The sequence below is a fragment of the Oryzias melastigma genome, linkage group LG7 (assembly GCF_002922805.2).
Source record: "Oryzias melastigma strain HK-1 linkage group LG7, ASM292280v2, whole genome shotgun sequence".
In the NCBI taxonomy this organism is placed as follows: Eukaryota; Metazoa; Chordata; class Actinopteri; order Beloniformes; family Adrianichthyidae; genus Oryzias; species Oryzias melastigma.
The window spans coordinates 11,031,141-11,056,026 of NC_050518.1; the positions used below are offsets into that span (position 1 = coordinate 11,031,141).

Here is a 24,886-nt window from a genome sequence, read left to right on the forward strand (position 1 = left end):
TTTTTTTTTTTTTTTTTTTGTCCGACAGGCGCTCGGGGAGGGTGCAGCACTGTCGTATTCACTCACGCCAGGAGGCGGGCAGCCCCAAGTTCTATCTGACGGACAACCTCGTGTTTGACACGCTCTTCGCCCTGATCAGTCACTACCAGCAGGTGCCGCTGCGCTGCAATGAATTTGAGATGAAGCTGACAGAACCAGTGCCTCAGACCAATGCTCATGAGAACAAAGAGTACGTTTTTATCTGACGTGATTGATTTTTAAAGCCTTCTTCAATGCATGTTTCAAATACTTTACTAAACGTCTTTTTACTATTAGTTTACATTTCCATCTAAAAAATATCTGCTGCCTCGTCAATATTTTTTTTTCTTTTTTTATTTAGGTGGTACCATGCTAACTTATCCAGGAGCCACGCAGAGAATATGCTGATGAGGGTTCCTCGTGATGGAGCTTTCCTTATCAGGAAAAGGGCAGAACCAAACTCCTATGCCATCTCATTCAGGTAAACTGAAGGCTTTTTAGATAATGAGACGAATGTTTCGAACTTTCAGAATCTATAATAATGTAAATTTTTCTGAGTGTGGCTGTTTGTGTGGCTTCCTCTCAGGGCTGAGGGTAAGATCAAACACTGTCGAGTTCAGCAGGAGGGTCAGACCGTGCAGTTGGGCACCTCCGAGTTCGACAGCCTAGTGGATCTCGTCAGTTATTTTGAAAAGCACCCTTTATATCGCAAAATGAAGCTACGCTATCCCATCAACGAGGACACTCTGGAGAAAATAGGCACTGCGGTAAGTACTCCTCATGGTGGGTAAATCTGCCTGTAGCTCAGGTGTGTTAAAACATGGCATCTTCTTACAGGAGCCAGACTATGGTTCTCTGTATGAGGGAAGGAATCCTGGCTTTTACGTGGAGGCTAATCAAATGCCGACTTTGAAGGTGAGCGTTGAAAAATTCCCTGCGCCTGTATACCTTGACCTTGTGTTAAATTAAGCGTGCTTATGTGCAACCTTCTGTGTTCTCTTGTCAGTGCACGGTGAGAGCGATGTACGAGTATAAAGCTCAGAGAGATGACGAGCTCTCCTTCACCAAGGACACCATCATTTCTAATGTTGACAAACAGGAAGGTGGATGGTGAGTGTGAGGTGGAGGAAGTGACTACATCCATGAAACGTTCTTATTGTAGAAAGAAAAAATGTTGGTATTATTTTGAAACATGTCTTCATGTAAAAAAATTAAAAAGCAACATCTGATTATTTATTAAACCTTTTTTTTAATTGCACATGTTTGAGGAGTATCAACAGTTTACATTGCAAGAATAATTTTGAGCGGCAAATTTAGCTGTATTTAGTAAGACAAATTTATATCCAATTCATCCTAATTTTCTTGGTTTTGTTGGCGTCAGGTGGAAAGGTGATTATGGAGGAAAGAAGCAGTTCTGGTTTCCTGCAAACTATGTGGAGGAGATCAGTCCATCGGCTGCAGAGCCTGACATAACCGTAAGGACTGAACCTTCAAAATGAACGAGTGCAACTGCAGCACATTTCTGCTTTTAAAATTAAAACGGTTGAAATAAGTGAAATAGACTTTAAACACTGTAATATCTTTGTTTTTTAAGCAGGACATGACAGAAAACAGTCCTTTGGGAGATCTGTTGAGAGGAACCGTGGATTTGTCTTCCTGTCAGATTGGTAAGTAAACCCACCTCTTCCTGTTTGACTTTTCTGCAGGGGTGCAGAGCAATCCTACCAGAAAACCTCTAGGTTGACACTTTCAAATTAATGTACACTGTCTTCTAAATACAAACGCTTGCAGTGTTTTTGTTAAGTATTAAGCCTCTTTTTTTTGTTTTTTGTTTTGTTTTTGGCAATTAGGTTTATTTTTTATGTGAACATCTTGCTACAACATTGGGTTGGTGTCCTTTTTTTTATGAATTAATGCTATTTACTCAAACTTGGGTGCGCTCCAGCAATACGATGCAGCCAGAACTGGGTTTTTTGGAAAACAAGCTTTGACATTGTCATTTTAGACTAGTATTGTGCTCTCTCTGGCTGCACATTTTTCTGTTAATTGAGTTAATATTGTCGTCTATTATGTTCTTTAAAGTTGACTCAATGGTTCCATCTAGTGGCTGCATGGAAAAGTGCCTCATTTTGGGAAAACTTTCATTCTTTTTATGGCCTCTGATGAAAATCATTTAAACTTTTTGATGGGAAAAAAATATATAAAGTTAAATTGTTCGAGTTAAGACTGTATTTGGCCTCATTTATATAAACTTCTGCACTGCAGTTCATATAGTTTGGTGCTTGCATTCCATTTCAGCAAACTGTCACTGAAAGTTTCCTTTCATAACTAACTGTACCAAACGCCATTTTCAGTTCCGCGCCCCGAGGGGAAGGGCAACAGACTGTACGTCTTTTCTCTAGTTCTGAATACCAACATGCACACAATCCTGGACGTGTCTACCAGCAACCAAGAGGAGCTTAAGGAATGGATGAACAAGATCCGTGAAGTTACCATGACCTCGGAGGCCAAGGTAAACGCCCATCTGTGATCCCACGATGTCAACTCATAGTTTCACTTTTGGAAAATATGATGTCATTTTTAAATTGTTTTTGACAGTGTTGTGAATCAACATGTTTTAGATTAAACGCATCCTGGATTGTTTATTAAAGCAAATTAATTCACATCTGCATTAATTTTGTGCCGTGTAATTGGTGGATAAATGTGTGTGTTTGTCTCCAGCTGGAGGAAGGGAAGATGATGGAGAGGAGGAAGAAGATTGCACTAGAGTTGTCCGATCTGGTCATCTACTGTCGGCCTGTGCCGTTTGATGAAGAGAGTAAGGAGTACTGGCAGACGTTTAAAATGCAGTTGATCAAACACAAAGACTCATAACTATGATTTTGTGTTTCTTTTGTAGAGATCGGCACAGAGAGAGCTTGTTTCCGTGACATGTCGTCTTTCCCGGAAACCAAAGCAGAGAAATATGCTAACAAGATCAAAGGAAAGAAGTTCCTTCAGTACAACCGACTCCAACTGTCCAGGATTTATCCCAAAGGGCAGCGACTGGACTCCTCTAATTATGACCCTCTCCCCATGTGGCTCTGCGGTTCCCAGCTGGTTGCACTCAATTTTCAGACAGCAGGTAACTTAAAATTTCCTAAAAGAAACTTTTTTTTGCATTATTTTTTATTCTATGTCATTCAGTAAAAACGTCGCTGATCTAATCCGTTTTGATCTATGCAGATAAGCCCATGCAGATGAACCAGGCACTGTTCATGCTGAATGGAAGGAATGGTTACGTTCTTCAGCCGCCCATCATGAGGGACGACAACTTTGATCCTTTTGACAGAAACACGCTAAGAGGCATGGAACAGGTCACTCTAGTGATAGAGGTACGATGCTGGTGTGGTCTTTAAGGAGGATCAGGAAAAAAATCATGAAAAATTGAACTATCAAATGAGGTGAAAAGGGAAGGTGTGAAAATGAAAAAAAAATGACAAGTACTTTATTTATTCCCCTCTGAAAAGCAGTCTACTGCATCTGCTTAAAACATTGCTACTCCTAAAAATAAAATAAAAAATAAAGCCAAATAGATGTAAATAAAATCTTGACAAAGACTTAAATAGGTAATAAATAACCTCGGGTAAATAATAAATATTAGGTAAATGGAAAAATAAGCAGGCAGGAATTCAACACGCTGTATCAGCTGTTGTTCTGACTTTTTTGTAATCATTACTTTATAAACCTAATTTTCTAGATACTTGCATGGATTTCTTTACACTCGTCTCTCTATGAATCAGCTGTAAGTTTAACTCAACTTAGATTTGGATTTTTGATTTTTACACCTGTTAATATAAATTTTTGCTTCATGCATTAATTTCCTGTGCTGGAAGTTGAAGTTGTGATGTTAAAGGTGATCATGTGTCTCAGGTAGGATGTGAAATACTGGAGGGAGGTGGATGAGGTGATCCAGATCTTTCCTTAGAGGGGACAGGTGAAGGGGATTCGGGAGACTTCAGCAATGTGGGTGAAGGAAAGAGAGGTCATGAGGTCATGAGGACATGATGGAGACATTTGGTGTTCAGATCAAGAATCCAGAAATATAAATGATGACAGACTTTGTTTAAAGGATTTAAATGGCACTGTCGTTGGGAATAAAGAAAGCCTAAAAGGAGTTTTTGGTGGTATCGATAAGTTTTGGAAGTGAGTTGAAGAAAAGTTGGTCACTTAAAGGATAGAGGTACATAGAGGGGCTGCAGAAGGTGAAGGTGGCAAAACTCAAACAAAGTTTGTATGTACTCATATGAAAGATAAGACATATAGAGGAGAGAGATAGATCTGCCAAAGAAACAAAGATCTGAAGGACGTGGACAGGATCAAGAACAGGGATGGAAATGTGTTGACAGGTTCTACAAGTGTGATGGAAATATGAAAGAAGAACTTTAAAGAGGTGATGAATGAGAACAAATACTGTTGAAAAAGTAGAAGAGGAGAGACGTGCAGAGTTTTGGAAGCTACAGAGGAACAAAGCTGAGTCACTACAAAGTTATGGGAAAGAGTACTGGGAGCTAAGCTGTGGTTAGAAAGGAGCATTTGTGAGCAACAGCATGGTTTCATGAGGTTTGACAGGAATCTCTGTGGAGCATGGGGTTTGCAGACAGCATTGTGATCTGTGGTGAGAGTAGGTGGAGGAACATTTAAAGAGGTGGAGGTTTGCTCTGGAAAGGAGATGTAGACAGTTACAGTGTGTAAATGAGAACGATGCTTTCAATTGTTGAAGGAAAATGTCAGCAGGAATGAAAGGAATGGTGTAGCAGTCATGCTGTAAGAAAAAGACGGGAGGAAGAGCAGAGATGAAGATGTTGAGGTTCTCTTTGGGACTGATGCAGATGGATAGGATCAGGAATACATTCATCATAGGAATAGCTCATGCTTAATGTTCTAAAGATTTAAGGAAGCAGATTGAGATGGTTTGGACACATTAAGAGGAGAGACAGTCGTTTTATAGCTAGAAAGATGCTGAGGTTGGAGCTCCTAAAAACATACCTGTTAAATCCTCTCTATCTGCTCTGTTAAAAACGTATACTATAACCTGCTAACTCAAGTCACTGAAGTCTGCAGCTGACTTGGTTACAGGGTCCAGTTAAAGAAAAACGTAAAAACCAATTTTGAATCATAATGGTTTACTGTAGAGATTTTCTACTGATTTATCTTTTACCATGACGTTGGTATTATTTGCTCCTGTGAGTTCATTGTCTTTGCTGCTGTTTTGATGCACACTAAAAAACCTTTATTTAAAGAGGCTGCACTCCTGCTGTTTCTCCAGAAATCAGGAGTGATCAGAACTTTAATTCTGATTGACATCTTGATTTTGAATCAATCAGGTCATGTTTTCTTGCAATGTTTTTACATTTTTTATTAGATTGGATTTAAATGTATTTTTAGGACCAGTTAACAACATAATGTTTGAGTTCTGTAATGATCTCAAAACTGGTGCATGCTTTTTTTGGTGCTATAGAACCTTTCATGTCTGAAATGAACTTGAAGTCTAAGTAAAAATATTTACAGCCTCTGAAGACTTTTTGTTTTGTTTTTGTAAAACAATTTTAAGTTGCAAAAAATCTTTAATAAAATTGAGAATACTTATCAGAAAATGTATCATCTGAACTTGTTTGCTGTGAAAGTGAAATTGACTTTAAATGGATTGACTTCAAATACTTGTATTTGAAAAAAACTCACTTTTTGGCATCAGTTTCAGCCACTTGCATAGGTTTTTTTTGTTTTTTTTTTTTTGCACCATTATGAAGCAGTCTAGAGTCTTGGACTTGTTTGAGTCATAAGTGGACTGTGTGTGTTTATTTTTGTAATTAAATGAATGTAAATCATCATCATTCCTCTATTCTAAAGGTCTTGGGCGCCCGGCACCTCCCTAAGAACGGACGAGGCATCGTTTCTCCTCTGGTTGAGATTGAAGTGTGCGGAGCAGAGTATGACAACTCCAAGCAAAAAACTGAGTCAACAGGTTAGTGTTACTTCACTTTTGACACCTGTAGATGTGGAGGGAAAGGTTGTTAAAACTTCCAAAATGACCGGCTTGTTTACTAAAATATTTGTGGAACTTCCCTCTTTCATGCACGCCATGGGTAAAAACCGGCAGCTGGAAGTTTTCCAGTTCTTTTTAGACCCATAACTGAACCTTCCAGCTCAAACGGGAACTAAGTAGCTTAAAACTCTGAAGTCATGGAAGGATCCTAAAATTATTCGATTGCTCCACTGTCAGTCACTTAAGCATCATGTTCCACTGATCGGTTAAGTGTGGTTCGGTCCAGTATTTTGAGCTTTTCCATTATAAAGTGGACCCATTAAGCCAGACTGAACTGTTCCTTTTTTGGACCACCATTGTTTGTTGGTCCAAAGAAACCAGTTGGGGCGGAGCTACTGTTGAAACCCGTTGATTGGCAGATCTTTTCAGCGCTCAATTCAGTAGTGGTAGCCTCTTACTCTGAAAACTTTTGAGACCCCTGCACATCATTTAAGTGACCCCAAACAGAATATTTCAGTTGTGTGCATTCTTTTTTCATCCTAAGCTGTTGTGTTGCATTGAGTCTTTACTGCTTCACTTAAACATTTTTTTGAGGGATGTTATTCCATATTTTATATAAAAAAAAAAGATTTAAGATATCAGAATCAGATGAAGATTTATTGTTTTTTTTGTGTTTTAGTTGAACTTTTTTCCAGTTTGTGTTTTTTTTATGTGGTGTATTAGTTACTAGTTAAAGTCGTTTGACATTCCTCACCCTTCTCTGTTTATCCTGTTTGTTGTTGCTTCCAGCGGATAATGGGCTGAACCCCATGTGGCCAAGGAAGTCATTCCATTTCACAGTGTACAACTCTGCCTTTGCCTTCCTGCGTTTTCTGGTTAATGAGGTTGACATGTTCAATGACCAGAACTTCCTGGCACAAGCTACATTCCCCATCCAGGGCCTCAAGACAGGTTTGTGTTCAGAGCTACAGTTTTAGTTTTTTTGGGTGGTTGGATTAGTGTTTCTCCTTTCTCGGCCATGTCTTTATGTCTTTTGTAATGCACCAGGCTACCGGTCAGTGCCTTTGAAGAACAGCTACAATGAGGATCTGGAGTTGGCTTCTCTGTTGGTCCACCTGGATGTCATCAGAGGCAGGGTGAGTTTCTGGTCTGAGCTGAAGATAAGCAGATGCTGCCTCAGCAAATGATTGTTGTAAACGTGTTTTTAATACACTATATTTTAAGAAATCACCATATTTTTCCACTAAAGGGCGCACCGTCATTGAATAGTCTATATTTGAACACATGTGAGGCATATTAAGGGAGAAAAACGTCAGAGATAAGTCGTATGAACAATACCTGTAACTCCCAACTTTATTTGCAACATGCCAAAAAACAGACTGATACCACTAAAACAAACATTACACTGACTAAGCTAACTCTCAATCTTGTTAGTAACAAAAAAAGCCCTGTTCAGCACCGCTACACGTTAGCCGCATTAGCATATTTACAATAACGCCTGACTTTGTTTGCCACTTGTAAGACAAACACAGAAATTTTGATAAAGCGTCATCGCAAAATTGAATCGACATCATTGAGCTCAACCAGAGTTGATTCATATAAAAGCACTCCTGATTATAAGGCGCATAAAAAAAGGCATTTCACCCACCTAGGTGTGTGACAGCTAATAGTACTTTAACTTAAGTTTAAATAAGTTTGGTCAACAACACTATCCAGCCTTGGAAGGACTTAAAAAATGTTTTGGGAATGCAGCAATTTGCATTTTTGACTCCACGTTTTATGTGGAACCAACATGCATTTCCAAATTGGTAAAATCATGAATACAAGTTTTACTTCCCAAACACATTGAGTAAAATACTGAGTTTGACATAATTTTATATATATATTACCACTAAAAGGGCTGTGTATTTTTAAAATATTTGTTTTGTGACTTGTTTGTCAAATATTTGAATTGTTTGTGGGGGCAGATTTCTTCATCCTATTAGATGATTTTAGAAACATTAAGTCTGGTTTCTTTTGTTCTAACTTGTGCTTCTCTGCTGTTTAACTGTCTTTGTAATCACCTTTCCCATCACCTACATGCTGTATTGTTTGTGTTGGCCCTTTCATTTTCACATTGTGTGTAAACGATACATCTGCAAGGCATTGTGGGTGTTGACGCTTCTCGCGGTTCTTTCAGAATGAAAACGGCGATATTCCAAGCTCGTTCCTGGCTGGGAGCACAGCAGTCACGGCATCAGCCCACGGAGGGCGGGAACGTTTTGGGGAGCTGAGCTCCGTGTCCTCGTCGTCCTCCAGTATGTCTTCTCTACCCCAGTCGCCGGCTCAGGCCATGGCTTACCGGGGAAGGGAGGGCTCTTTCGAGTCCCGCTACCAGTCCCCGTTAGAGGACTTCCGGGTGTCTCAGGAGGCCCTGTTTGACCACATGGACCCTCAGAACAGAAGGTTGGTGTGAGTGACGCTGATTCCAAAGCTGGCTTTCAAACTCCTGACACTCTCCCCTCTTTGTTTTTCCCCACAGGATGCTGCTGCGGACCAAAGTGAGCGGAGAAAACCGTGTCTAAGTCCGAGCCAATCAGGTCTCAGTCCCGTTGCAGCCCCTCCCTGCGACCGTTCCCCCCCCTCTCTTTCTGTGCTGATGATGTCACTGACTGCTGTGAACGGTGTTTCCATGGAAACGGCCACCACCATTTGGCCTACATTAGAGGCAGCTTTCCCCTCCCTCTGTTTTTCAGACACCTGCCCCCCCTCCCCTCCTAAGGAGGCAACGGGGCAGCGGAGGGGTGAGGGTCACCGAGAGGAAGCCCGACTGCTGCGGACAGGAAGAAGAGAAAAGAAGCGGCATTCACAGCAGAACACAAAACAAAACTGTCAAAGTTCCTGTTCTGGACTGTGTGTTCTGTGGCCAGATTATAATCTCTGCTGTTTTTGTGCACAACAGCTGCTTTAGTTTTTTTGGGGGAGCAGAGAACACAAAAAGGGATCAGTTTGAAACTGTTTCCGGTTGGATGTCTTGGCTCTCCCGTTTTTGCCGTACTGAAAATATCTATTTATTCCTGCTGTGCGGTTTTCCGGGGAACAGCAGCAGCCAACGACGTGCTCTGAAAGAGCTTCTATCTTCATGTTTTTATTAATTATAATTATTTAAACCTTTAAACATTCATAATGTGACTTTTTTATGCTTGTGTATTACATGAGGGCTCTACATGGCTATTTTCAACATCTTTTTTTCTGCATTAAGGGAGCAGTGCGTGAACTTCTAACCTAGTTTTTTTTTATGTGTAGCAAAAGTCACCGCATTTTTACTGACAAATGAGATGTTTCCACATTTTTAATTCTTAACTTACATTCCAAACCGCGGCACATGGCTCCGCTGTCCCGTGTTCATGTCCTCGTCTGACGCCAACTGCTCCTCCCTCGTCATCATCACGGTCGTAGTAGGTGGTCAACCAAACTCTCACTGTGTGATGTAAGACCAGGGACGCATTAACTTTTCTTTTTCGTAAGCTTTCTGCCTACATGTGTTACCAAATTGCTCATGGGCACACAGTCAGTGGTAGTTCACAGGGCTCAGGGCTGCATTATTGCCAATTGTTCAACAGATTTTTTTCTTTTTTAAAACAGTCCATCATAGTAGTTTACTTAAAAGTAAAGCAAGTAAACTCCCATTTTACTCATAGTAAATGTTTCCATTGTTAGGTGTTTTCACTGTATCATAAATACTGTAATTATGGAAATTGGGATGGAGATTGTATCACATAAAAGCAATTCTATCCAATGTCTTCATTTATTTTTACATTTCAAGTTTTGTTAGCAGGGCAGTGTAACAATTTTTAGTGTTTATTTGTTTAAAACAGACCCCCCCGAAAGTGAATGGATATTTTCATGTAATTTAAATTTAACAAATTAGTTCTGAAATGTATTATTTTTGAATCGTGTGTAAATGTTAAAGGAGGGGGTTGAAAAGACTTACAGTATTGCAGACAGACTGATGGTCTGAGAAAATGGTGTAACCTGTAAAGAAACCTCTGTCATCTGGGACGTTTTCTTCACAAACTCGACTGACTTATTTGTGTTTACACTGAAGTCGTATTTTATTTCCAAATCAAGCTGTTCCATCAAAAAAAATACACTTCTTTATCTGGTATACACAATTTTATTAGCAAAGTACTGGCTTAGCATGTTTTAAATTTAGCCTAATATGAACTTTATCTGTTAAAAACTAAAAACTAGAGTCGGAAGATTTAATTCAAACTTTAAAAAGTCGACTAACACCTCCAAACATTAAAACCAAACATATTTGAAAATGTGCTTCGTCTCTGAATTGAAAGGTAAACATCAAGTCACATGGTGTAAATTAGTCTGTGGGTTGTCAGTGAATCCAGATGACTGAGGTATTATTTTTTTTTTCTTTTGGTGTAATGTTCCCGCCCTTAACATGACGCCTGTATGATGTACCCTCTGATATCCAGAGATACACTAAAGCCATATGGTATGATTGAAGATCCAAACTCAGTCTAAAGCATCTCGCTCCATCCTCTGATTTAATCCCAAAGCTGCTTTTTGTTGCGTTCTTTTCTTTCTCGTCTTCTAGTGCAGCACTGCTCTTCTTTGCCGTGCCTTCATCTGCATTTATGTCACATTAAAAGTGCATCCTGCAGTCTTGGTGTGCTCTTACAGGCACATCTACAACCTGTAATAAAGACTAATCCAGCAGAATAACAACATTGTGGGTGCACTCTGCACTTGATTGTATGTTTTTTTTCCCTTTCAGTCTCGTATTCTTTGCTTGTTAAAAATTGTTTGCCTTCATGTAAATGTGCCTAAACTACAGAGAGAAGTGTTCGTTTTTAATTTTGCTTTTCATATAAAACATACTCGAGCCTAAAAAGTAAATAAAATAATCACTGCTTTATACATTTCTGATTGTTCACACATTTTTGTACATAACGTTTGCTTCAGGGAAATAGAGCTCTTTGTCTAACCAGTTTGTATTATCGTGGAGAATCCAATATGAGAAAAAAAGCTATTAAACTCAGCTGGACACTATATCTCCCTAATAACCCTATATCTGTAATCTCCCTCAAATTCAGCACACTGTGGAAACATCCTACTACTACACAAAATGAAAACTAACACATAGGAGGGAAAGGAGTCGTTATGAGAATGCATATTGAACACACTGGGGTGTGTATTGGCAAGAGTCGGACGATACGATACATATTGTGAGATATGTGTCGCGATACATATTGCGATATATCCCACGACTATACCAGAACCACTTTTACATTTTTTTTTTTAAGAGTAAGACTTAGAAAAGAATCTACCTGAATATTAATGGGTCTTTTATCCTATTAATAAGTCTGATGATACGATGCATATCGCAAGACATGTATCACATTACGATATATATCCCATGACTGTACCACAACTATTTTTTTTACAAATTTCTTTAGAATATGACTGAGAAAAGTTTGAACGGTTGAATTGCCACTTTGTTAATACATTTTCAGGTGTTTTTCAAAAAGAATTTGCATAATTCTTGCATAAGCATACGTAGTAGGATTTCCAACCTATAATGGAATAATCCATAATTTTTTAATGGTGCTGTTGAAAGAGACACGGGACTGAGATTTACTGCATTTTAGGGCCTTTTGTTCAGTTTAATATCATGTATTTTTATTAGAGGTGTAATGATTCATTTTAACCATTTGATTTATATCATTTCTTGTGATTGCTGATAAAATTCATAGTCAATATTGCTTAATTTTAAATAATTCGATTCACTGACCTAAAGTCAATCCAGGACTTCTTTAGCTAAAACTTCAACCACTGTGACTTAGACATGAATACTTGGTACTAAAAAGTGCAGGTACGTTTTTGCAAGATAATCAAGTTTAAATTAAATAAGCGTACAAAGAAGTAAGCAAATCTATTCACATTTTAGTTTCATAAAGTTCAGCCTACTGTTGTTTTTCCACATCAATATAATACAATCATTAACTCATCGATAAGTAATTTAATTGTTACATCCCTAATTTTTAACAGATACAGCGCCTCTAGTGGACAACAGAGATATTGCAGCACTGGTTAAAACAAACCTGTTCTTGTTCCTAAAAGAGAGCAATATCTTTAGAACCAAATTCCAACACAGACAACTCGACTTTGCTCAAGAGCCGCACATTCAATACATTCTGTTTATTCTGCAAATGCATTTGTAAAAATTGTACATCCAACCTAAGTATGGAACTTTAATAAAAGTTCAGTTATTGTACAGTCAAATTTATTCAGTAAGAAAGTTCCATAAAAACAGATTGTTGTACACGTCAGTGACTTAAAGAAGCACTTAATGCTACAACACAAACCTCCACTACTCCATTAGATAGAATATATTTGATCACATTTGTTTTTTTGTTTTGACACCACAGGGTGCTCGCCTCCTATGGCTGATGTGATTTCCAACTTGGAACAACTGATGTCCAAATTCTAGCAAACAGAATACAGACAAACAGAGATGGGCTGTGAACAGCCTAGCTAGCACTTTTAAAGTAAGCTGCAAACATGACGAAGAAAAAAAAAATACTAAAAAGTTTTATCTAAGGCCTCGGCAAGCACTTTTGTACAAAATAAAGAATTGTGCATTTTTTTCGTACCTTAAAGAACAAACAACGGACAGTCTCACAATACTGGGCTAATTCAAGTCTGACCATTTCTCTGCGTCCCAACCCCCCACCCCTGATCAGGCCGTCATGACCCCCCACCCCCCCATTTCCTTTCATGTCCACTGTTTCTCCCATCATGCGAGCAGGCAGAGCAAACATGGCAGCAGACCGCCATCAGCCTCCGCTTCCTTTGGTTTTCACTCCTGTGCTTGTCCAAAAATGTAAAAAGAAAAAGAAAAAAAACTTTGTCCTTGAGGGAAAATGGTGGCTGAGAAAATGCAGGGAGGTGGCATCTGTGGAGTGTGGGGCCACGCGAAACAGGAGAAGGAGGGGAGAAAGAGGGAGTGAGGTCAGCTTCTGCCTCGCGTCGCGGGGGAGGTCACGCCTACCGCTGGGGGGTGGGGGGGGGTGAGAGGGGAAGGAGTGCGGGAGGGAAGGATGGATAGGTATTCAAGATCCGTTTCCATCCAGTGATCCTGTTACAAAGTGCATCTGCCGTCGGACCCCCAGAACAAAGACCACCTGCGTTGTGAACTCCAGCTTCACTCCGAGGTCGCCTCAGTCCGTCTCTGTAGTGATGACAATAAAAAAATCAGTCAGTGTCCCAAACACTTCAGGAAGCGCGTATAGATCCGTCATCGTTCCACCATCTGCTGATGAGGCGTTTGAAGCAGATCTTATTATTTACTGCTCCTCATTAGGATGATTGTGTTTGTAGGTTCCACCCACTATAAAACTTCACGTTTTGACTAAACAACCATATTTAAAATATTAAAGAACTTCGATTTTTGACAAAATATTCTTATTTTAAGTGCTACCGTACATACAATTGTGAGTACTTTTTTAAGTGCATTTATGAAAAACATACATTACCTTTACAAGCATTCAAAATCTCCTTAGTGTTCGTCTTCTCTGCATCGGTTGTGAAACTAGACACTGATTGCTCCATTTTCTGCTCCGTCCCGCCTGCCGGCTGCTGCTCCAGGGGGGAGGATCCCGTTGTTCCGGCCACGCCTGCTGCGACTGCTCCTGTCGTCTGTGCAGCCGTGGGTTTGCTTTGGAGCCGAGATCCTCGGGTGGAAAACCAGTGCCGCACCAGGTCTGCAGTCAGACCCGTCTTCTCCACCAGATCCTGCAACTGAGATAGAAAAAAACCCTGTGAGAAATCCTGCTTTTATTAGACTCCCCTCACAATTTAATGTCATTCATGAAGTGACCCTAAATTTGCAGAAAAGTATTATTTTGTAAATGCACTGCATTGACAAAAAAAGCACAAAGTGTTACATAACATGAAGTAGAGATGAATAACACCTCACTAAACAGTTTAATAACCATTTTAATTCATAAATTGTCCTTGCAGAGTCCTCCATTTTTCATATTATTATTCTGCACTCACACACATTCATGCTTCTAGACTTCAGTACACTCGCTAAATGTCAAATGAATAGTCTCTCAACCAGTTGGCTAAATTTAATGTAGTACAAAATAACAAATAATGAGCTTTTCCTTTTTTTCCTTTTCAACTAAAGTTCAATTTCTGTTCAATAAACTAATGAGTACATGCTTAAAAACACTATAAAAAGTTATTAAAATTAGGCAAACATGCTGATCCCAGTTCAAGTAGTTTAAGCTAATGACCAGACTGAATTAAAGAACAGCCATTTTGATCCTAACATGTACTATTTGAATGTCTTTTAAATAAAAAAACATCTTTTACATGAAAAGGTTTATTAGTAGGTACCAACATGCCTTGTTTCTTTAACTTTGGAGAACCCACAGGGTCAAATTTGGCCACATGTTTTGACTGTTTGACTTAAAATTAAATAAATTGTCAAATTAACTTTAAAAGTATGTTCTTAGGTTTTCCAGTGTTAAAAAAAGCCTTTATCCTTGAAAGACCTAAAAAGTAGAACAAAGTGTTGTTCACGCAAACCTCACCGAATAATTAGCTCATTTGTGGCAAAACTACACAAAAAATATGTGCAATATTACAAGTGCATATGTAAATAACTGCAAAAAAAGTAAATGCTGTAAATGTGACCAGCGCTCTTGCAAAAAGCAAGAGAACTTGAGTTCTAGCTCCAAAGTCAGAGTTGTGCTGTGAACTTGCACATTCTGAATATACTGGACTGAGAATGAACAGATTGTGTTTTGACCTTTTCACTGCTTCAGCTGTGCAAAAATGAACATGAACAGAACACAGTGGAAATGTTTAAATGTTTAGATGAGGATTTTTTTTAATGTCATTTGCAACAAAGCCTTCCGGAGTCAAGAACCAGACCAGTTAGGTTAAAATAAAAGAAAAGGAACTCTAAAGCCGGAGCATCATCGACTAAATTCAGTGAAAAGCTTTCTCATTCATCTCGTACTGTATTTTATCTTCAGTCACAAACAACTGGAGCTCAAGAGTCTTTCAAGCTTCCACTTGAAAATGATTGAATTTCAAGTGTTGTGAGAGAAAAGCTTTGTTTCTGTAAGTTAATAAAGAATGGCTACTTATACAAACATGGCTGCACAGAGCCTAAATTCTGAGGTTCTGCTTGATTCTTTGGTACCTGTGACTCTTCCAGCCTGCCTTGAGCATCAAGGTGGGCCTGCAGGATCTGCGTGTTCTCCGCCTGCAGCTCCTCCTCCAGAGCCATGTTCTGGTACTCCTCAAGCCACTTCAGCGGTCCGTTTTTCTGGACGTAGCGGCAGTCTCCGAACCAGCGCACCACCTCAGATCTGGGCAGCCCGGTGCCTGAGATTAAATCGTCATACTGAGTGGCGGTGGGCCACTGGGTCCGAGCGTAGACCTGTTTGAGCAGGTGCAGCTGCTCCACGGTCTTCTTGCCTCGGACTGTTACAGGTTTGGGGGAATGAGTGCCTTTAGCGGTTAGAGAGGAGGGCTGTGGGGCTTTAGAGTTGCCAGATGAGGTGGAGATCGGGGAGAAAGCAGCCACGCTGCCAGCTGGAGATTGTAACGTTAGATTCTCCGAGCCTTCACCCTCTGGCTTGCCACTGGCTTCAGTCACTTTAAGCATCTTTAGATTTATTTTAATAGGGTTGACTTTTGGTTCTCCTGAACCGTCGTCTTTCTGTTTTTCCTCCTCATCGACTTCCATCTCATCTTCGTCCTCCTTCAGTAACCGCTCAGCTTCTTCCTTCTTTTTTTCCGCTGCCATTCTCTTCTTCTTGTCGGTGAACCAGCCGTGGATCTCCCTCCTGGTCATCTTTGTCTCAGATCGCAGCCTGTCCACTTCCTCTCCTGATGGCTCGGCGTTCTCTGCGAAGCTGGCCTCAAGCGCTTTAACCTGGAGAAGACAAACGCATGAAGAAATCAACAGAAATAAGAGCTCCTAAATGCGCTGCTTAATGAGGAGTAATGGAAACCATCTGTGTCTCACCTGGTGGGGTTCTCTCTCCTTGTAGCGAATGGCTGTGAAGTCAGACGAGGGCGGTCTGGCTGTTCGGCGGGAAGGCGTGGTGGGGGAGGTGGGAGTTGTAGCAGGGTTCTGGAAAGCATCAGGCGAGTTCTGCTGGTGTGTTTTTGCACCAGAGTTGCTGTTACATTCAGATAGATCCACGGGGGTGGTGGCAGACCCACCTCCCGGTGGGGATGGATCGCTCCCCGATCCAGACAGGGCTCCGGGTTTACCTTGCCCCCCGTTGCTGTAGCGACCTCCTTTCAGGTTACGGAAGTGGTACCGTCGGTCGCTGAACCACTTGCGGACCTCTCTCACTGTGAGGCCAGTGATTCCGATGAGGCGTTCCACTTCATCCTGGTCTGGAAACTGGTTGGCCTGGAAGCTGTCCTTCAGGGCAGTGAGCTGCTCCTGAGACTTCTTCCCTTTGCAGAAAATGGGATCCAGAAAAGCGTTGATGGAATTCCGTGAGCCGCTGAGAGGGGCGGGAGAAGCGGAGGAAGACTTGGAGGCGGGGGACAAAGCTTCTTCTATTTTGATGTTTGGCGAGTCTCTTGCAGAGGAATCAACGTTGTCTGGACTTGAGCTTCCCGTGCTGCTGCTGCTACCGTTAACATCTTTCCCCTTCTGTCCATCGCTGTCTGTGCTGCCGACAACCACGCTGCTTCCTGAGCCCGCCCTGCGGTCAGTCTCTGCAGCGTTGATGTGGTCATCTTTGCTAACATCTGTGACTTTAGCACCGACGCGGCCGGCGGAGTTTCCTTTGCTCTTGTCGCTGGAGTCTACAGCAGATGAGGCGCGTTTCCCGTTACCGCTCCCAGCCTTAGCTTTACTCTGATTACTGCTTCCGAGGCTAAGGTTGATGACGCCGCCTTGACCACCGGCAGCACTATTGGAGTCTCCTCCCCCGCTTTTGCTGCTGACGATGACATTGTTCCCTGCACTGCTGCTCCCCACCGTTCCCACCACCATGCTGATGCCTTTGTCTGCCACCAGCGCTGCGGCAGGACGTCCCTGCATCATGGGCCGAGCCGCCGCCTGGGGCTTTGGTGTTACAGCCAGGGCCACAGGAGCACTGCTGACCTGAATACCGTTTGCTACCACTGGCTGCGTGACAATGACGCCTCCTTGACTGACGAGAGAGCCCTGCAGAAACTGAGGGATCCCCGCAGCTCCCAGGGAGGCGGGCAGCACCGTGATGGTGTGCTGGGCGGGACTGGGGTGGCTCTGTGTGTTAGCAGGCGCCGTTTGAATGATGGTGTTGAACATCTTCCTCCTGGCCTCTTCGATCTCCTCAGGAGACCAGCTGATGCCTTGCTTCAGTCTCTGAGCAGTGAACCAGATCTTGATCTGTTCTTCCGGGAACTTGGTGACCACAGTCAGGTAGCAAAGCTCGGCTTTTGTGGGGTATGGGAACTTACTGAAAGAGGTCTTCAGGAAAGAGGATTCGTCCATAGAGGCACTGTAGGTGGGGATGCTACTCAAAGGAATCATAACCTGACAAAAGAAAAAAAAAAAGTGTTAAAATATTTAAAAAACTGAACGATTCTGGTTAACCCTTTAACCTTGGAGCCGAAGACGGTGACGGCAAAATAAAACGCTCTTTGAATAACCATAGCTCCTCGACCATTTATGCAATTCCAACTGATTCTGAAGCGTAGAAAAGGGGCTTTGAGAGCAACACCACTTTTTTCCACACAGAATGAGCCGGTTTACGTCGATAGTGTGAACTCTTAATTACCAAATATTGGCACAAAACTGCTTTTCTCTGCTGCAAAATAAACAGGAATTACATTAACCCTAAAGGGTTGAAGAGTTATAATAGTTGAAAGAATGTCAACACTGGACTGAAAGAAAAAAATGATAAGAAGATACCTTGGGGAGATTTTTCGATGATGAAGATGAGGCAGCAGAAGAAACATTTAAGGGGGAAGTGACCGCTGCAGAATGGTGGACGCCTCTGTTTTGGGCTACAGAAACCACCTAAGAGAATTATAAAAATCTCTAAAATCCTTTTACACTCAAAAAAATAAAATAAAAAAATTGATTTACTTTAACATTTACCTGTGTGATGGGCGTCTTCAACAAGGGCAACCCCGCGGACCCGTTCACAATCTGTATTGCTGAGGGCAGCGTGACCTTCGTCGCTCCATTGTGGACAATCGTAGGAACGTGGGTGACCGTCACTGCAGCACCATCTTTAGCTCCACCCTCTCTGGACACGGAGACACTCTGCAGGTCTGAGAGCGGCTCCTCTGACAGCGGGTGGGACACTACAATTCGCTTGGGTTCAGATTTGCCCTTCAGCATTCTCATGATGGGGGTTTTGGTGATAGAAATCTCGGTCTCTTTGCCCAACTCTGTCAAACTCAGAGTTTGCTCCACCACAACTCGCCGGTCCCTTTTCCGCAGCTGCAGCGTTGTGGTCAGCGTGCTGGGGTGAACCCTAGCGTTATGAAGGGCCAGCCCCTCAAACTTCGGAGCCGAGACGGCACAGTTCATGCAAACAAAACTGGGCTCTGCTCTGAACTCTGGATGCACGGTGTAGACGTGATCCAGGAACAAGTTGAGGTCGTGGGTTTCAAAGGTGCAGAGTTTGCAGTTGTAGTTTCCAGCCCCATCCTTATCATCCCCCACATTTGATTTGGAAGATTCACTAGAGTCACCCCCGGAAATCCTGGGCTGATGGAGGAGAACTGGAGAGTCCTGTTCGACATCCTCTATGTGGTGGATTATCTTGCTTGGGATCATACAGGGCATGGTAGATTTCCTCTTGCTAGCCATGGTGTGACCATGTGGTGGAGTGGGCTGGCTAAATAGCTGAGAAACGCGAGCAAGATGTTTTTCTGCTGCCTATAGGCCAGACATGGAGGAAGGAAAACAGCAGGGCTTATCCATAGGCCCAAGCACTTCCGTCTGAAATGAGAATAAGAAACAAATATGAGTTAAATCAGTTGTAGAAACCTGTAATTAGGTCAAAAAATTTCCCTTTTAGAATGCATATTTGTGCTTCAAGAAGCAAAGAAAAAGATTTATTATAAAGCAAAAGCAGAAGTAAATGTCCTCCTCATGAGGTAATTTGTGCACTGAATTCAAATAAAACTATGCAAATATAGGTATAAATAAAGGCTTGATCAGTTCTTCGTTCAAAAATCTTTTTCTAAAATATGAGTCTGTCGTTTGAGCAACATTTCCTCCCAAAACTTTTTTTTTTTTAAAAGAAGCATTCCACACAGCCCATTTCTTCTCTACAGGGATGTTTGGGAGCGCTCCTGTTCGACCCCCTCCCCCACAGAACTCTCACTTCCTCTCATCAGACACACCCCCATTAATAAAAACTGTACATTTTCAATGCACTGCTTCAGTACCCCCTCGGAAGACCTTATTAGAGAAGGAAAATGACAACCAACCTGTGAATGTGCAACTTAAACTACAGTGAGTGCCAGTGAGTAAATGTTTGTTCAACGGACAGTAGTACAGACTTACCTCCAAAAAACACCTTTAATGTTTGCCTCACACTATTTATCTTTGTTCAAAATGACGAAGCTTCCTGTGGAGGCCTTGGCTCCTCCCTCTTTCCCCCCACAAACAAACCCACGGTGATGCAGTTTTGAAGGACGGCTTGAGGGCATTTTGCCTTGCACCCTCCCTGCCCCGACATGACACCTCACGCACAGAGCAGCAACAGCGTCTGGAGGTCCAACAGCTCAACCATGCGCAACAGGAAGCTACTAACCTCCCTCAAAGCCTGGACCATCTCTGTGTGTGAAATCTTCTCAAAATCAATCTGGTTTTCTAGTAAGCTGAACAGCACAGAACTCCATTATTGTGTAAACAAGACAACTCTAGGTATTTTAGGAGTCATGAACCAGTTTAGACTTTTCTGTTTTTGATGTTCTGTCGTAGCATGTCACTATTAAAGTTCCACTCCATCTATTAATCTATTTTTAAAGTGTTTCTGGTAATCTTTTAAGTACAATTATTTAATTAGCCAAAAATAAAAGGGGTTTAAAGAACAGTTTCTGCAGAGCGGCAGTAGTCATTAGAAATTCACCTCAGAACTGTGGGCAGTACCATTGGGGAGCAACCATTGACTGTATAATTAACTGGACTGAGTGACCCCTCCCCCTCACGTTCCAAATAGGAAGTACCCTCTGGCTCCAACAAGCCAAAATCCCCTGAACTTCTATTGAGAAATAAACAGTTTTTACTCGGTCATTATATTTGTCAGAATAACAATTTTTTTTAAAAACATCTTCTTGCTAATCCTTTTTTTTCCAAGTTAGGAAATGGCCAATCAGAATGTATGTGGTGGTCACTGGCCCCCACCTTGAATGTTTGACAGATTCTCCCGAGCTGCTTTCAGCGGTAGGGGTGTGAACTTCCAGTTTTTGGGTAACAATAGTTGCCATAGAAACGCTGACTCAGATCAATCACCGTTATCTGGTTCCAACATGGCAACATCCATATCGTGGAAAAATGGCGACTGAATTCACTTTATTTTGAGGCATTTACTACGGATGAAATCACACTTACTCAGTCTAGTTGCCTTGTACAGTCAAGGAGAGCAACCCTGCCCCCTTTACCCTTGTCATTGCTGAGAGTTCGGCCCTCCCTGTTTTCGTCTGATCCTGGTTCACGATTTGAATGAAGAAATACTCAGAAATACTATTTTTAGCACAACTTTCCTTAAATGAGTCCTGGATTGACAGAAAAATACTATGGTATAAAAAACAAACTTGATTTTCATTGAAGCGGGTCTTTGAAATGTTCATAAATCACTTTTAATTGATAAATTCACCCTCCTATACAGAAATAAAAATCTTAACCCACAAATGCACACACCAATATTTATATTCTTAATCATCTAAAGCTCTTTGGACGAACATCAACCACAAGTTCACTGCACTGTATGTAGAAATATTTAACAGCCAACGATGACGCGCATTAGGACTACCACGACCAATCGACTATTAAAATAGTCAACGACTAATTTAATAGTCGATTAGTCGTTATTTTATATTATATGGGGTCAGAGAGTAGTAAAGCTATAATGGCATTATGCTAGCTTTTTGGACTATTTTGGCATGTATTAAGGTTTTTTAGGCTGTTTTGGAGTTTAGCTAATATTTCAGTTGTATGCTAGCTGCTTGGCTAATTTAGGCTTTTTCAGATTTTTAGGCTAATTTGGCATTTAACTAATATTTTAGCTGGCTATTTGCTTCAGCATTTTCAGCTATTAGCTTCAGCGATTTCTATGAATTTCAGCATTTTTAGCTATCAGCACTAGCCAAATTCAGCTTATACATTTACACTACCATTATCGCAGGTAGCGCTATATATCTTTAGTTTAAAGCTAATGATGGTCAAGATGTGAGCTTTACATCCAGTTTGTGCATGACCCCATTAGATGACAAATCATTAAAATTATCGGCGATTAGTCGATTATTCAAATAATCGTTGTGGCAGCACTACTGCGCATCAATGTCTACTTTATGCCTGTGAAATAAGGAATATGATTTTTGTTTTTAGGAGGAGAAGCAACTCCTGTCCTTTGGATCTGTTCATGAGGAGTTTACGGGCGATTGATGTTAGTTCTTGTGAGGGAACATGATGCCCCTCATCTCTCCTTGACCCTCCCACCTCCACCCCCCCATAGAGACAGTAGCTGCCCTTGGCTTGGGCCCTAGGCGTCCCTCCTTCACCGCCCCCCTCCGAACCCACCATCAACACCATTCAGTTATGCATCAGGGGGCATTGCTCTGCCAAGGCAGACTGGTCACATGACCGACACAAAGGCTTACGGGTGGGCAGTCGCAGCCATCCATCACGTGGTTTTTCTGGGTGTGGGTGGCAGGCAAGAGGAGAGCGAATTGGAGATGATGGTGGGGGATGGGCAGGCCGGTTTTTTGGGGGGGAGTGGGGGTGTTAACTACGGTGGAGGAAGCACTGAGGTGTTTCTGCGAGGAATTTTTTTTCTCCTCCTGCAACTAATCGACCCCCGCACCTCCGAGCCCCTTCCCTGTTCAGAACTGCAGGCGCTTGGCGCTTCCCTCCCTCCTCGCTGCACTGTAAGGCCTGGAATGTTCTAGTAGTGGAGACGACCTGGAGTCCGTCTGCAGAAATGCAGCTAAGAAACAAGAACACAGTGTCTCAGTGCTGAGCCTGGACAGGTGATGCCGCGTTGGCAACACAACTCCAGCGAAGTGGTGTCACAAAAAAAACAAAAAACATTGTCGGGCAAAGGAAAGTTGTGTGGACTCACTGGCAGAGTCTGCTATAATGTTACCGACCCCGACTGACCGAGCGAGCAAACGAGTGGCGGGGATGAGTTTGTGCCTGTAATGTGTGTCAGCATTTGCATGTGTGGGTTTCCTGTGAGAGCAGGGAGGTGGGGTGGATGGGCGGGAACTTGTGTGTTCGCGTCTGAGTGTGTGTATGTGGCGTGCGGGGGTGGGAGCCTGCATGCCTGTGTGTGAATCTTGCTTTCTGAGGTGGTGAGACTGCCGTGTTCATTGTGAGGAGGATCCGCAGATGTGAGGCGGTTGAGTTTGACCTCTTGGTTGAAAACCCATTTGCTTCATCGATGGGGAAGGGGGCGTCCACGTTCTTGTCTAGGCTGAATCACAGGTGCAACACAGAAATTGGTTCTTAAACCAATAATCTTTGCGAGGTCATTAAACAGACAGTTTGTTCTATTTTTATTATTTTTTTAAAAAAACATTGTTCTTTCTACAGCTCTTCCAAACATCTCTGCAGCTCCTTCCCTCCCTCCCTCCCTCTTCTCCTTCCTCCACGAACAAGTTTGGCCCAGGGAGACAGGTCGTCAGCACCAGTGGTGTGTTACTGTCACCATGGCAACCACACTCCCCCCCCCTCAAATCTGTCTTCCACCAACTCGGTTCTCTGAAGCTTGCACATGTGGGTTAGCACACGTCTCCTTTGCCATCCAGTCCTTGGCCCAAGGTTTTCTTTCTTTGTGCCACAAATCCTTGTATTTAGAGAGCTAAAAATTAACTTAATTAATCTTTGAAAATTAACCAGACAATGCAACACAGATTCATCAAATCTATGAGTGAATTATTTTTGAAGCAACTGTTTGTGTTTGTTTTCCAGGTAAAAAGAAAAAAAGACTGTTATTCTGTCAATTTTTAATGTAGAAACCTAAACTTTTATCAATGAAAGTTCAATTTAAATTCCTTAAGTCAGATTTTGCATTGCAGTGATGCCATTTGGTATCTCCCTCATGTGGGGTTCCTTAGGTTCTATGAAGTAAGGTCCTCGTCTTTAAATATGCCGAACAAGACTCACAGGATTTGCAACACATTTCGCACCAAGTAGGGGGCAGAAATGCGCTAGTAAACAGTACAAAAAAAAAAAAAGAAAGAAGAAGCTCCTCCTTGGTTTTGTAGTGTGAACACCATAGGCTAAAAACACTTTCAAGAACCTGCGTTTAAGCACATTCTGCATCACGCTGTAGCTACTTTGATGCATTTCTATCCAACTAAAGAGTTTTATAGAAATATAGGAAACAATCATGACCAAATCAAAAATAAAGTCAGATATTGTGCATCTTAAAAATATATATCCTCCAATGTAAAGTGGGAGTGCATTCCTGCTGAGTATCAGGTATGTGCTTTGTAAAGGACACACCCACCGGCCCCTCTGTGTCTGCAGTCATCCATGGTTTCTGGTGCCTTCAAGTATCAATGGCTAATTACTAAATTTTAAATTAAAATCAAACAGCCTCGGTACCCCCCATCCTCTCTCAGTCACCTTAAAGGTTTCTCACACAACGCCAACCTGAAGTCCACAGGTTGAAATTTGGCCTCCAGCTCTGTCGACGCAGAAAACCACCAAGGCAACCTCAACTGCAGGTCTGCATCTGGAGATGCACTGCTGCGGCCAGCGCTCTATTGCACGCGTGAAACTGGGGTATGGCTGAGAGGGGAGGGGGGGGAGGAAAAGATGGCGGAGCACCATGCTATGAGCTGTCCATCCTAAAATGGCTGACATCACAAGCTGTTCATCAGAGGCTGACCTAAACCTGCAGCTCGCCGCTTTCCTCCTTGATTGGCTCAACGGCGCTGTAGGGGGTTTTGTACCATTTGGTAGAAACCTTCAAATAAATTTAAAAAATGTACTGGTTGAGTCCAGAAGGGAGAAGCAACCCGCTGACAAAAAAAAAGTCAATGATTCAAGTCTGAAACACCAGACTGTCAGCAAGATCATTGGAGTTCTGAAACAGAACAAAGAGATGCATCATGGGTCGGCTGCAGAGGAGTGATGGAAAAATAGTCGCCACTAAATTAAATACAAATGCCAACACTTGGGAGTTTTGATTTAGTTTATCTTTTGATTTTTTTTTTTTAAACAGGCAGTCTAGATGGACTCTGGTAAAAAGAAGGTTCGCCGTCTGCTAAACAGGTAGCTGGATTAAGCCGTCTGTACCTGAGGCTCACGTGGACGTCAGACACACATTAGCTGTGCTCTAATCCCTGGTGTGACACACACTCATCACAACAATGACATGATGAAGGACCATGGCAACCACTTACAGCCTCAAATGTCTGAGGACCAACTTGTGAAATGTGGCAACACAAACATCCAGTAAGAAAAAAATGTAAATATAGGACAAATATGAATTGTTTCATGTGTCATTATTTATTTGATTGAATAAATCGTCTTTAATGAGTTACCAAAACAAAGACAACGTTATTTTAAATAGAAAGCTTTTCTTTTATTTTTTTTTTATTTATTTTTTTTTAGATGTGAGA

General features: G+C 41.8%; 2 protein-coding genes across 4 annotated transcripts in view; one reads left to right on the top strand and one right to left on the bottom strand.

The window, feature by feature from the left end:
- Positions 1-10,962, top strand: part of plcg1 (phospholipase C, gamma 1) — a 29,187-nt gene extending 18,225 nt beyond the window's left edge. For 2 of the 3 annotated variants that reach the window (XM_024292332.2, XM_024292333.2), the window contains exons 18-33: positions 29-229; positions 380-499; positions 605-785; positions 856-933; positions 1,025-1,128; positions 1,400-1,493; positions 1,613-1,685; positions 2,373-2,530; positions 2,740-2,836; positions 2,918-3,142; positions 3,244-3,392; positions 5,908-6,022; positions 6,833-6,994; positions 7,091-7,179; positions 8,223-8,488; positions 8,565-10,962. In XM_024292332.2, coding sequence (XP_024148100.1) covers positions 29-229; positions 380-499; positions 605-785; positions 856-933; positions 1,025-1,128; positions 1,400-1,493; positions 1,613-1,685; positions 2,373-2,530; positions 2,740-2,836; positions 2,918-3,142; positions 3,244-3,392; positions 5,908-6,022; positions 6,833-6,994; positions 7,091-7,179; positions 8,223-8,488; positions 8,565-8,607 — 2,155 coding nt within the window. In that variant the 3' untranslated portion in view covers positions 8,608-10,962. The remainder of the gene's footprint in view (positions 1-28; positions 230-379; positions 500-604; positions 786-855; positions 934-1,024; positions 1,129-1,399; positions 1,494-1,612; positions 1,686-2,372; positions 2,531-2,739; positions 2,837-2,917; positions 3,143-3,243; positions 3,393-5,907; positions 6,023-6,832; positions 6,995-7,090; positions 7,180-8,222; positions 8,489-8,564) is intronic. The other variant, XM_024292334.2, reaches the window with a different exon arrangement.
- A 1,260-nt stretch (positions 10,963-12,222) lies between these two features.
- zhx3 (zinc fingers and homeoboxes 3) overlaps positions 12,223-24,886 on the bottom strand; it is a 13,753-nt gene continuing 1,089 nt past the window's right edge. The window contains exons 2-7 of the mRNA XM_024292335.2: positions 18,174-19,025; positions 17,985-18,092; positions 16,092-17,606; positions 15,261-15,998; positions 13,579-13,843; positions 12,223-13,274 (exon numbers count right to left, since the gene is read on the bottom strand). Coding sequence (XP_024148103.1) covers positions 13,264-13,274; positions 13,579-13,843; positions 15,261-15,998; positions 16,092-17,606; positions 17,985-18,092; positions 18,174-18,893 — 3,357 coding nt within the window. The 5' untranslated portion in view covers positions 18,894-19,025 and the 3' untranslated portion in view covers positions 12,223-13,263. The remainder of the gene's footprint in view (positions 13,275-13,578; positions 13,844-15,260; positions 15,999-16,091; positions 17,607-17,984; positions 18,093-18,173; positions 19,026-24,886) is intronic.